The sequence below is a fragment of the Sitodiplosis mosellana genome, unplaced genomic scaffold, assembly GCF_009176505.1.
Source record: "Sitodiplosis mosellana isolate CC-2019 unplaced genomic scaffold, AAFC_SMos_1.0 Smas_scaffold_1, whole genome shotgun sequence".
Taxonomy (NCBI): Eukaryota; Metazoa; Arthropoda; class Insecta; order Diptera; family Cecidomyiidae; genus Sitodiplosis; species Sitodiplosis mosellana.
The window spans coordinates 13,200,957-13,213,622 of NW_022595244.1; the positions used below are offsets into that span (position 1 = coordinate 13,200,957).

General features: G+C 37.3%; 3 protein-coding genes across 5 annotated transcripts; 1 reads left to right on the top strand and 2 right to left on the bottom strand.

The window, feature by feature from the left end:
- Window positions 1–4,250: 4,250 nt before the first annotated feature.
- LOC129564648 (WD and tetratricopeptide repeats protein 1) lies at window positions 4,251–7,230 on the bottom strand. Of its 3 annotated transcripts, none has more exons than XM_055451298.1 (9): window positions 7,143–7,230; window positions 6,941–6,964; window positions 6,328–6,861; window positions 6,058–6,253; window positions 5,748–5,981; window positions 5,139–5,642; window positions 5,006–5,071; window positions 4,816–4,931; window positions 4,251–4,742 (listed from the first exon to the last, which is right to left on the bottom strand). In XM_055451298.1, exons 3-9 carry the CDS (start codon window positions 6,849–6,851, stop codon window positions 4,454–4,456), a joined length of 1,929 nt encoding a protein of 642 aa, XP_055307273.1. In that variant the 5' UTR covers window positions 6,852–6,861; window positions 6,941–6,964; window positions 7,143–7,230; the 3' UTR covers window positions 4,251–4,453. The 3 variants fall into 3 exon arrangements, with proteins under 3 accessions (XP_055307273.1, XP_055315544.1, XP_055299044.1); XM_055459569.1 differs by having other exon boundaries at window positions 7,048–7,197; XM_055443069.1 differs by having other exon boundaries at window positions 6,941–7,226.
- A 284-nt stretch (window positions 7,231–7,514) lies between these two features.
- Window positions 7,515–10,010, top strand: LOC129579080 (conserved oligomeric Golgi complex subunit 2). The gene is made up of 3 exons (XM_055470740.1): window positions 7,515–8,807; window positions 8,874–9,547; window positions 9,616–10,010. Exons 1-3 carry the CDS (start codon window positions 7,662–7,664, stop codon window positions 9,899–9,901), a joined length of 2,106 nt encoding a protein of 701 aa, XP_055326715.1. The 5' UTR covers window positions 7,515–7,661; the 3' UTR covers window positions 9,902–10,010.
- Window positions 8,591–11,146, bottom strand: LOC129564923 (dnaJ homolog subfamily C member 17). Its single transcript, XM_055439609.1, has 2 exons — window positions 10,917–11,146; window positions 8,591–10,835 (listed from the first exon to the last, which is right to left on the bottom strand). Exons 1-2 carry the CDS (start codon window positions 10,992–10,994, stop codon window positions 10,014–10,016), a joined length of 900 nt encoding a protein of 299 aa, XP_055295584.1. The 5' UTR covers window positions 10,995–11,146; the 3' UTR covers window positions 8,591–10,013.
- Window positions 11,147–12,666: the final 1,520 nt, after the last annotated feature.

A 12,666-nucleotide genomic window follows, 5' to 3' on the forward strand; every position in this document is an offset into this window, starting at 1 on the left:
GAACGACATGATTTAAGACAAACGTATTGTGTGTTTGCTGGAATCATGTTTTTTTTTCTATCTCACTGTTCTGTGTGTCTGTTCTTGTCTCAAAACCGACCACCAAAATAATGACACATATGTTTTGTACGTCACATTATTAACGACGATGCAAAACCGTTTCGGGCAAATACATAGCACAACATTTATATATAGACATCGATACTTCTCCAGACACATGAATCAAAAACGGTTAAATTTTGCTCAGCAACATTCAATTCGTAAATTTCGTCGTTTTTTTTTGCGGTTTTGAAGCGAAAGTCGCGACACGGTCAGAATCGACACGAGACGGTTTCCTACACAGTCAAATGGATATTTTAATCATAATCCCATATAACGATTACATAAACCTCGAGCGCATATTTCAATGTCATCTGTTCTGTTCGTCTCGCGCTGCTTTTAATCGGTCATTTCGGTTTGAATGGAAATCTCTTAACTGTTCTTTTGAAGTGAACTGAATTGATGTCGTTCGATTGTTTTTCATTTTGTTTCTGGCCATACTTACGGCCGGAATGGCGGTTAATGGTTGTATATAAACCCCACACGAACGAAGATAGGGAAAGAAACTGAAATTGATAATGATAATTATTTTGCTAGAACAATGCATTCATGAATTTTGAGCTTCGTTATTCACTTCGTGCACCCTCTTCATTCTCTATATCTCTATCTCGCTCCTGAAAGTGTGTGAAAAAAAGACTGTTGCAATTCGTTGAGGTGAGTGCTCTCTAGGCGCAACTAGCGATTTCGATGCGCATTCAAAGAGAAAGAATAAGAAGAAAAAATGCAAATTTTTCATGCAATATTCTGTGAATGTCTGTGCATCATCATTTTCGTGTCGAGCTCTTCATTCCATCGCAATTCTCACACTCTACACACACACACACAAACACACCGACTTCAATATTTTCTATTCATTTTCCTATTCTTTCGGCGATTATTATTACGTTTTAATGTTTAGCTTTTTTTTCTCTTCAGATTTTCTCGTCGTTTTTTTTTCCTTTCGTTTTGCCATTTTTCTTCTTCGGCAATTGTTTCGCACTATACATTTGATATCATTAAAAAAAAATTGTTGCTTTTTTTTCTCTTCTGTTCTTACGTTAATTTGTAAATTTCGTGCTAGCAATTCGGCTCTTTTCTTTCACCAAACAAACGTGCGATTCATGAATGCATTTGCGAGTGCATCTACAGCATTCATGAACGGTTCTTTTTATTTACGTTTTCGGTTCGGTTTTCTTTTTTCATTTTTCTTGGACGTTTTTTTAGAAATGTAATAATTGGCATTGAAGTCAACATTTGTTAACATTTAATTCAGTCAATTTTATGTTGCTTCGCTGCCAAAACTTGATATTTTCCAAATTATTCTTTGAATTGGCTGACTGACTGAAGGAATGAAAACCATCAATTGCACATTCACCGCCAACAAAGTTGCAGCAAAGATGAAGACATGGCGTGTCTCATACGAATAAATTTCATCACGAATTTCTGCTCTTTTATTAAATTTTAATCTAAATTGTTGGTGATTAAAATGTTATGCAATGCGAAAATAAATGCGTATGTTTGTAGACACTTTACCAACTAATTGGCACACTCTTTCGGCATATTGAGAGTTCGTCTCGATTCGATCTGAAGCGAGACCATTGTTTGCCTCTGAAAATTACAATTAATTCCGGCAACATTGGGGAACAAGAATTTTTTCGTAGATGCACTCTATCGACTTTTCATTGTTGTATGCGTATCACGTTTTTTTTCTGTTTCGTTCAACATTTAGACAAAAAAAAGCAACATTGTTGTTTCTTTGTTTGCGAATTATTTGCATTGTGTACGTATGTGTTCTTCTTCTTGTTTGTTGCTGTTGCATTTTGTTCTGTCGTCACTTTTTCCATCGATTAATTGTTTTTTTTCCGTTTCTTTCATGGCATTCTATTACACGCATAGCCACAATGCATAATTACATAAAGTGGCAGAGCTATGCTTCCACTGCTTGGTTAATGATATGCACACTTTTTTCCAGCATAATTTTTTTTTTCGTGTGTGCATATTCCGACCATGGAAATAAAAAAAATCCAACGCTTCTGTTTTGTTTGTTGGGCTTCGCATGTCGATGCATCAGATTGTTCATCGTTTTTGAGCCTCTTTGTTCTCGTTTCAGATCGATTCGCGGCATTATGAAAAAAAGAGCATATACACAGGCACAGACACTCACAAACTGACTGTTCGAGCGAAACAAAAAAAGGGAGACTGAATAGAAGCAACATACTAAACGCCACATCATATATGCATTTTGTGGCGAAACAAAAAATATTAACCGACCAACATAAAGCAAGAACTAAGGCACAAAAAATGCAGCCGCATCCAGAAATAAATTGCAAATGAAACTCACAAAAAAAACACGAGACGGATTGTATATCAAATGGAAATTACGAAAAGTAGAGAGAGATAAAAAAAAGTGAGCCAACCAAACAAGCAAACTGAAATGCAACTAAAAATGCATCAAATGTCCAATGTCTGGTTTCGACGATTCGTCAAATGGTTGGATTCCAAATGGGATAGCATTTTTTTATGATTTGCAGATTGACTCAAAGAATATTCATGGCTCGTGATTTCCTCAAAATTTGGTCGATTAAAACTAGAGCTCAAAATCCAAAGCAGAATTCAGCATACACCAAATTTAGCATTTCCAAGCGATCGAATCTTAAGAGACAGAATTCTGTTACTCGCGATTGAACGAAGAGAAAGAGAGAGAGAGAAAAAAAATGCAAGTACAAGACAAGACTTGAGCTGTAAAATCGTTAAGTTGAATAAAATGCTTGCACCATTTTGGAAGCCAAGGAACCGATCGCGAATATCGAAAAGAAACAATACAAACGTGCAATTTGCTTTATATACTTGAGGCTTGTCCATAGTCTTCGCTGCGTTTTTTTTTTCTTTCTCTTGTTTTATATTTTATGCACCAACACCAATAAAACTAATTGGAATTAGGTTTTGAGTGTACGATTGGGGAATGGTGCGAGAAGGAAGAGACGAAATAACTATAACAAAATGCATAAAATACATGATAATAGCAGCGCATAGCCGGTTGCACACGCACACACACATGCACGCACACATATATGTATATTTAAAAATAGCGCGATTTGCTCTGGCGTTGACTCTCTTTGTTGAATACATTTCAAAGGCGTCTGCTTGATGAGAATGAGAGTTGACGATAGTAGAAGCACAGAAGAGTTGAGAGTTGCATGTGTTCGGTTTTTGCGCGCTCGCTCACTTAGTCGTTGATTCGTTCGTTTGCTTTCTGAATACATAATATCTACTGCACCATGAAATGAGAGTGGCCAAAGCGCAAAATGTGAATATATGTTTATGTGTGTTTGTGGTACGATCAATTGTCCTTGAAATATCAAACCGAATAGCCCAGAGGTTATCGAACGAAAGGAAATAATGCTTTAAATTATTTCGCTGCTGCTCTCGTCATTCTTCTCTTTCTCTCTTTATCTCTCCCTCTCTCACTCGCCATTTGCCTGACTGCCTGCCTGCCTCGTTTCACTTCGATGTATTCCCTACATTCCCTTTTTCCATGCCTTTTTTCACGATGCGTGCACCTAATGTATGCTCCGCACAAACACACATATTCACTGCCATGAACCATCTCAAGTGTGCAAATTTTGTTCGATTCGCCTCGTTTCTTTTTGCAATGAACAGAGAGTGAAATTATTTACTGGCCTTTTTTCCATTCCAACCGATTCTCGTTCATTTTTTTCTTCTCTCTCTCTCTCTATCTCTCTCTCTCTCTTCCTCTAGCTCTCTCTGCGTGTGTTTGCTTCACTTTTTTTTCAACATGAAATGGCTTTAGTCGGTTCTTACCTCGTTTTCAATTCAAATTGAAATTTCAGTCGTTGCAAAAATAAAGCGAGTACGAATTGTATGTATTTTTAGCAAGTGGTTTACATTATAAACTGAACAAAACACGACTGAGATTAGAATAGCTCATGATGATCTTGTTTATTCTTTTCTTCGTATCATTTCAGGTGCAACGATGTGTCGATGCTGCAAATGGAATTTACAACATTTCTGGAACTTGGTAACTCCACCACCGTTGGCGTGTGTTATTGAAAGCCAATGGAAGCTGGAGTTCCCACGTACCGAATGTTTGATCAACAATTTTTTCAACGCAATGGAGGACAGAAGGAATTTCATTTATTGAAACGAAGGCGTTTTCCGTAGATGTGAAATATAAATATATTTATTATTCTTATGTATGTGCTTCATTTAAAAATCAAAAATAACAAAATGATATAGAAAAAAAACGAAAACTTTCAGTTCATATAATTGCGTTACTCAAAGGTAATCATATATTCATTCGATACAATGTATGCAATGGGTCATTCAGGCGACCGGTTTGATCGAAACGTGTAATTTAGCTTGCACGACAAACTGCCCCTGATGCATTAAATTCGAATGGATCGGCCATCATTCTTTGTTGATTCACCACCACCGTGGTATCGTAATAGGAAACGCGATTTTCGGAATCGAATTCGTCAGACTTTGGGCTCCATAGCCGAATCTCGTGGTCAATTCCACTGGTCGCAAGCAAACACAAGTACGGATGTGGCTGCACACAATTCACAATTGTTGTATCACCTTTATAAACGGCCACAATTTTAGTGGTCGGCCTTTCCCATATGTAGAAATTACCTTCGTCAGACCTACGAATCAACGATTGAATATGAATAAATATTTTTTCAAATCAAATTAACACGGAATTGTTTTTTTATTTACCCAGCTACCACAAAGCTTCCATCGCCCCCAAAGTAATTTGCCTCTTTTATGTCAGTGGTTGTATTACAATGGCCCACAAATCGCTCACTAAAGTCTTTTGCAATCGTCCTCCAGTACTGTTAATGTGAAACAAAGCTATTTTTTTATTCAAATTCTTCAGAGAAAAAAAACCATCATTAATGCAACGTACCATTTCGTTATTGGATAGCTCTGTGTTTGGACTTTCAGCACTATTTTGATTCGAATTACGATGTTGCTGCAATAGAAACCATTTTATTTTTCATTAAATTCATCAAAAAAGAAATGAAATTAACCGGTTCTACCTCGATGTGACTTTGAATATCCTGAGACAAGAGTTGAATTTGTTTGTTGGTTGCATCATTTGGAAATCGTTTTTTCAGTTCGTCCAAACATTCGCTGGCTTCCATAACGAATCCCAATTCGAAGAGGGCACGAGCCAAACGGAAATGCGCTTTAACATAAGTCGGATCCAATCGAAGTGCCTGTTGACAATCACGCAGTCCCGAATACATATCACCGAACCAATTACGGCGCATGTAGGCCGTTGCACGGTTCAAATAAAATACCGGATGATTTGGTAACAATTTGATGCATTCACTGTATTGATTGATTGCTTGCAAATATTTCTCGTTCTCCATGAATTCATTGCCCGAACGCTTCATCTCGTCAACATGCTTGGGGAGCTTTGATAGTTTTGTGTAAGTAACGGGAGTTGTGCTAGTGGAAGGCAACTCAGATGCGGAATCTGGATTTTTATTTTCATCTGGCTGGTCAGTAGTTTTGTTGAATTGTGGCATACTCAGATACTGAAAAATAATGTTTTTTTATTTTATTTCAGTATTTAGCGAATTTAGCATAAAATGTTTCAATTTTTCGGTTAGATATTCAAACAATTGGCAAAGTATTCTTACAACTGGTTGTTGTGCATTGTTCAAGTCATAGAGGTAAATCTGTTCTGAGCCCATGTTTACGAGCAGTTCGAGTCCGTCTGGACTAAAGGTAAGATACGTAATAGTCTTTGTGGTGAAGCCCGATTTGCGGTCTTTGAATTTATTCAAATGGCCTGGGCAGAAGTAAGTGACACAGTCTCTGGATAAGTTGTCTTCAATTTGACGATCATTTTGACTGAGCGATACATCGCCAATCTAAAATTGTAGAACAATCATTCAAAAATTAGTTAATTCAATAAAAATGCCAACTGAATGTGTTCTACGTGTTTACCCGAAACAATTTGATCATACGACGATCATAAACTCGAGCATACGCATCACTTGCACCGACCGCCAACTGTTCTGGCCGTCTAGGATTTACAGCCACACATTTTGCTTCTGCACTCGCACCAATATGGTTTTTTAAGTCAACCAAGCACACCTTTTCTTCGCGAGTACATTCATGTGGCTCTCGGATATCGAATTGTCTGCAATAAAAATATAGAAATTTTGGTTCAATTCCAGAATTGCTTAAGTTTAATAGAATATTTGAATTTCATACAGAATTTTCCCATCTTCGCCTGCTGACCAGAAAATGCAGGGACTCTCTGGAACGGTTGCCAATCGCTTGACTCGCGTTGTGTGACAACTGCATTTCCAGCACGGTGATGATAAATCCGCAGCACGGTTCAAATCAAACACATAGCAATATTGGTCAGCGGCAGCCGTTACAATCAATGTATCACCAGTGTTGGGTAAAAATTTCACTGAAAAAATGTTCCCTTGATGTGGTGTCATAATGTCAAGTGCCGGCTTATGGTAAAATGGATTCCACAGAATCAAGCGATTATCATCGCTGCCCGATGCAAGCAATCGGCCATTGCTAGACCATTCCAAGCAATTTACACATCCATTGTGACCTTCCAATTTGGCTTCAACATCTAAATTCTGTATAAATTGGGGAGCGGCTTTCAAGCGATTTCGAATCAATGTCTCAATATTGAAGTATGGACGATCATTTTGTAGTAAAACCACATTTCGTGTTGTTCGCGGCGACCAATGATAGTGCCTGTGCATCTTTGACATGATGTTGACACTAAAAATTAAACGAACAAATGACGAAATAATTTCCAAAATATCACGAGATAACAACATATTTGTGGATGGCCAATTACCTTAAGTCGACTCAATTCTTTTCTCTTCAATTGTAGAACAATCGATTGCAAAAGAAAAAATCGATAAAATCAACCAATTTTTAATCGTTTAATTTTAATCTGTTTACTTAGTGCTGAATAATAGCAAAAAATTCTGCGCTTTTTTTTCCAATTGTATTGGAAAATTTGTGAGTATTTTGATTTCGGATTTATCTATACTCACTCATCGTTTTCCGACTATGACTTTGTTTTGACAGGTCTTCGATTTCTCTTTTCATTCTTCGCATCAGCAGCGAATAAAAACAAACAAACAGTCTTCCAAGCCACACGGGCAACACGAAATGCAAAATGATTTGAAAAATAGCGCGCCATTTTCATTTTCGAACGAATGCATCGGAATTTCTTGAGTGTTGAAAATAAGTTTGGATTCTTTCAATTGGACAAATTAGAGATAAATGCAATTCCACCAGAAAGAGATGAAAATTTATTATCCAAAAAGCGATTCAAACAAAACAACTCATCTGTCATAAAAGGAGTGATATCGACAGAGAAACTGGTCTTGTTCAACGCCTTTCCAGTCACTTCCAATAAGAATATTGTTGATGTGTCACTTGAATGTGAAATGTCAACTTTGGTATATATTTTTTTTTCTCATGTAAACACAGATTTTGACCGAATTTTGCCAGTTTTGATGAAAGTTTCGACGGAAAATTGTGAAATTAGTGTAAAATTGGTGTAAAATATGGCAAAGAAACGTGATTTATTCAAATTACCAGCAGGACCGGCGGAAATTTGTTTCGATAAGAATGAATTTATGAAGAAAATATTTTCGGTGGACGAATTTCTGCAGGAACATCGAAATGCAGCCACATTGGAAACGATGCGAGACGATTTGGGCCTCTATCTCAAAGTGTTACGATCGGCAATGATTGAGTTGATCAACGAAGACTATGCGGATTTTGTGAATTTATCGTCGAATCTAGTGGGATTGGATCAATCGATTCAGGGAATACAAACACCGTTGAATACACTGAAAGATGAAATTGTTTCGGTGCGAACAACGCTTGAGAATACAATGCAGGAGGTGAACGAGTGTCTCGAGCAAAAACGACAATTGCGCGAACAATTGAAGAGTGTTCAAAGTCTAACCAGCGCCAGAAAGTCAATGGGCAAACTGGAGAAGCTTCTTGCCGACAAATTGAATGATGACAGCAATTTGAATCCGATGTTACTAGAGCGAGCAGCAATGGAGTTGGTCAAACTGAAATACAATTTGCAATTTTGCCATCAGCATTTAAATCGATTGGAGGAACCGAATGGTCTGGACAAGTTCGACGAAGTGCACGATAAACTCTTGGCCAAAGTTGAAACACATTTTCTCAAAGTGTTGGATGACAAGAAAATCGATCAGCTTGAGCGATGTCTTCGAGTTTATTGTACACTAGGTGAATATCGTGCCGCCGAGGAAATATTCCGGAAAAAGGTCGTCGGCCAACATATGCATCCAATCATATCGGAAGTGTCATTGCAAAACGCCCCACAAGGACTGAATGGCATTTACAATCAAATCATTCAATTCCTAAATGATCGAATGCGGCAATTGTTGTTGCTCACACAACCAAATGACAGCGCACCAGCAACGGTGCAAGGCTTTGATTTTATAATCAACAGTTTTTGGGTGGAAGTTGAGCATCGCATTGAAACACACATGACATCGATTTTTGCACCTGGTAACCCAGATTCGTTCTATCAAAAATATGAGCATACCATCGCATTTCTGGAAAAGATCGAGGGCGTTATCAAGAGTCGCAAGCAAATCGACCGATTCTGTGATCATGTGCAATATAAACAATTTCAAAGCAAATGGAATTTACCCGTTTACTTTCAAGTAATTTTAGACTTTTTTGTTTTCTTTTGGCATATTTTTCAATTTTCGCATTCTACTCCCATTCAGATTCGTTTTCAAGAAATTGGAGGTGCCTTGGAGTCAGCATGTAGTGAGTTAATCAATGAACACACCGTTGTTACATCAGAGAGTGGTTTGAGTTTGAAACCATTTGTCAAAGGTGATGCGTGCATTAAAAAATGCTGGACAACTGGTGTCTATTTGCCGCAGCTGTTTGCACGATTCTTCAAATTCACGCTGCAAATTTTGTCGCGGCTCAGTAAATGGTCGGAAGAAGCGACGGCCACAAAGAACTTACCATCGAATTTGGATCGTGTGGATTTCATGACGATGATTTATTTAGATGTAAACACTTTGATAGGGAAAATATCGAGCATATTTGATTGTATCGTAGAGAAAATTCCGGCTAATATGAACACGCACCTGAGCCTCGTCGAAAAATGCTTTGATGAATCGCGTAAAATGTTGACGGAGCGCTTGAAACTGATCGAGCAACAATGGAGCAATGAGATCATTGCCAAAACGGCTGGATGGACGAAACAAGTTGGTGACATTCCAAGGCTCTACCGTAAAACCAATCGAGAAGCACCAACTAAACCGTGCAATTATGTTGAACAAATTCTTAAGCCAGCCAAATCATTCTACACGAAAAATTCCAATCGAATCGCCACAGACATCATAAAGCAGTGCATGGTTTTGTCATTTTCACATTTAAATCGACAGTAAGTTGAGAAAATAGTTAACCGAGACAGAGAATTTGGTTTTAATTGAAAATTTTTATTGCTTTAAGGTATTTCTCAGCCGTGAGCGATGTGCTGACATCAGTACAAAAGACAGAAGAATCGTTGCGTAGACTTAAGAATCTGCGTGAAAAATCGGGATCAGCACAACATGGCAGTGCTTCAGCCTCGGGAATGTCAGATGATGACAAAATTCGTTTGCAATTGCATGTCGATATCTGTGCCTGGTGTGATGAAATCGAAAAATTAGGAGTCGACCGAAAATCGGTGGATAAACTCTCGGAATTAATCCAACTGGTAGAAGAATCAACAAAAATAAAAGTTACAGATAAATAATTTTTCGTCATTTAAATTAATCCAATAAAAATGTGTATTTTTTTTCTTTGTTATGAATTCGATGTTTCCTATTAATTTAAATGATACAATAAAAACTACAAGCAACCTATTTCTATTCATCTCCATCTTCACGCATCATTTGTTCGATCAATTTTTTCCGCTCCTCGGCTTGCCTCATTTGCCGCAGCACAAGTGATTCAAAATCGGTGTCTGTGATTGTGCTTGATCCATTTCCAGGGCGGCTGTTGTTTTTCGGTGCATTGCCAATCCATTCTAGCGTCAATGGGTTGTCCATGTTGCCTTTTTCGTAGTCAACCGCCATTTCGGCAGCATCTTGGGCTTTAAACTCGACGACAGCGCTTCCTTTTTTCTTGCCCGAAATAACCAAAGCAATGATGTCTCCGTACTTCTTCAAATAGTTTCTGAGGATGGTTTCATTGTAGCCACCGTTTGTGTTGTCACCTTTGTCGGCTTTCCATTTGATTTTGATGCGATGTTGTGATGAATCCCAACGATTTGAGCTCTCTTGCATTTTCAAACGCTCTTCGGCCAATTGTTTGCGCATCATTTCTTGTTCTTCTTCCAATAAACGTGAGCCCTCCTTACGCAACCGATCCATTTCATCTTTGAGCTGTTCTTCGGGTGATTTTTCCGCTGCATAGCCCGTTCGTCGCGCTTTTTGCTGTGAATTCGCCTCTTTTTCACGACGCTCTAAATCTTCGATCAATTTTCGCCGTTTGCTATCCAATTCGGCATGACGTAAGGCAGCTGCTTTCTTCGCATTCAAAACCCGGTCATAGGCTGCACGAGCCGATTCATCAGTCAAAATTTCCAATGCACTGGCCAACTCATGGAACAGCTCAGCTGCTTTTGGATTGTCGGGATTTTTGTCCGGATGGCAGACCAACGCTTTCTTTCGGTACGCTTTGCGAATCTAAATGGATTGAAAAGAAGAAAATAGTTAGTTTTGAATACGAAAAGGATTTTGCTATAAATTAAAAAAACGTTTGTTTACCTCACTTTGCGTCGCACCAATTTCCACGCCAATCAAACCGTACAGGTCGATGTTGGCAAACTTTTTTACATCAACCATTTTGTATACACGTTCTTTAAAATCAATAAATTAATTTAAATTCTTATTTACAAATGTTTTTTTTTAGTCAAAACAAATAAACTATCACGGAAAACGTGAACTTGCTTGTTTCCTTTCAAATGAACGATTAAACGTTTCGAAACGTCAAACACGAACTGTCAGAATCGAGCATTACTCATACATGTGAGTTTGTGTATGTGAGTGTATGAGCGTCTTACAAATTCCTTTTTGACACAATTCGTCGTTAAAATCTCTCTGCATAGAATGCATCATTTTTCATTTTCGGCATGTTTTATGATTCGCTAAAAAAATTTTGTCAGGATTTTAGCATAAAAGGCATTTGACTTCATATACAAGCAGGGTAGTCTTGTTGCTTCGTTGTTCAAAAGATGTGATGAGTCTCAAATCATCCATGAACACAACAGGCTGGTGTTCATCGTTCATCTCTGTGCAAGGCAGGCAGGCACAAACAAGCTCAAAGCGAAGCGACAAAGCTCAAGGCGTAGCGTTCAAAAGCACTCTGAAATGAAAATTGACTACTTTTTTTGCAAATAAATTTATTTTTATATTCGTTTTTTTCTTATTTGTTCAACTTTTCTGAATTTTTATTTCTATTTTCTGTAAACGAGACCTAAATGCAAATAATAGTTTGAAGAACCGAAAGATTTTTTATTTCTCCATTCAACAATCCGCCGAAGTGCTTATAATTCGCTAGCTTTCGAATTTTCGCGTTTTCGTATAAAATGCGACTGGATTCAGTTATTAATTGAAAGTAGTCGCTTGCTTCATCGTTTGAAAGATTTGATGTATCTTAAAATCATCACGGCTTATGCCAAAACAACAACAGCAACAACAAAACAACAACAAAAAGTTCAACAGAACAAATTTAAACCTCATCGCAGAACTTTGAAGCATAATTCGACTATTTTTTTTGCCAACATTTATGATAATATTCGATCGGAAATTGAACAGAAAACAAAACAAAATGAGAACAGTAGTTTTTTTTTCTTCTTTCAAACGATAAACATAATTAAGAAGACCAGCAACCACCGTTTTTTTATATTTTCGATTGCAGTTTATCGCTGGATTTGACATGTTTCGCTTTATCAATTCGTTCATTCTTATCAGCTCTTACATGCTTATCATTTATTAAAGACTCGTTCATTTTATAATTCGCTCAATTTTTTTAATTCCGTGTATTCGTAAAAAATATGAGTGGACTCGGTTATTACATGAGTAGTCAGTGACAACTAGTCACTTGCTTCATCTCTTAAAAGATTTAATGTATCTTGAAATCATTATGGTGAGAAATCAAACCAACCCCTTGAAAGGCAAACAAAAATGTTTTAGCCGAACAGAGTCGTAAAACCACTAGAAGCAAAACTCGACTACACTTTTTGGTGAAGAAATAATTTTTTCAATATATTTGCAAACGTATGCTATAGTTCCTTTGCATTCGATACATTTAGTTGCTTGCAACTCCATATATTTCCACTGGAATGATGAGTAATCCAAAGATCAGATGTTCGAAACTCGGAGTGTGAGGATAATTTTTTTTCTTTTATTCTATACTATTTTCATTTTCTATTCGATTTTCCATATCAAAAACATCATTGTAATGCCATTTTTTATTTTTTCAACCCATAAATATGATGAAAAACAAACAAATCGA

Bases quoted from the DNA above. Each gene is read 5' to 3' on its own strand.
- LOC129579080 (XM_055470740.1), top strand. From the start codon at position 7,662: ATGGCAAAGAAACGTGATTTATTCAAATTACCAGCAGGACCGGCGGAA. The intron at 8,808-8,873 runs GTAATTTTAGAC...ACTCCCATTCAG, and splicing joins ATTTACCCGTTTACTTTCAA to ATTCGTTTTCAAGAAATTGG. The intron at 9,548-9,615 runs GTAAGTTGAGAA...TATTGCTTTAAG, and splicing joins TTTTCACATTTAAATCGACA to GTATTTCTCAGCCGTGAGCG.
- LOC129564648 (XM_055451298.1), bottom strand. From the start codon at position 6,851: ATGTCAAAGATGCACAGGCACTATCATTGGTCGCCGCGAACAACACGA. The intron at 6,254-6,327 runs GTATGAAATTCA...TTTTTATTGCAG, and splicing joins GGCGAAGATGGGAAAATTCT to ACAATTCGATATCCGAGAGC. The intron at 5,072-5,138 runs GTAGAACCGGTT...TTTCTATTGCAG, and splicing joins ATATTCAAAGTCACATCGAG to CAACATCGTAATTCGAATCA.
- LOC129564923 (XM_055439609.1), bottom strand. From the start codon at position 10,994: ATGGTTGATGTAAAAAAGTTTGCCAACATCGACCTGTACGGTTTGATT. The intron at 10,836-10,916 runs GTAAACAAACGT...CAATCCATTTAG, and splicing joins TTGGTGCGACGCAAAGTGAG to ATTCGCAAAGCGTACCGAAA.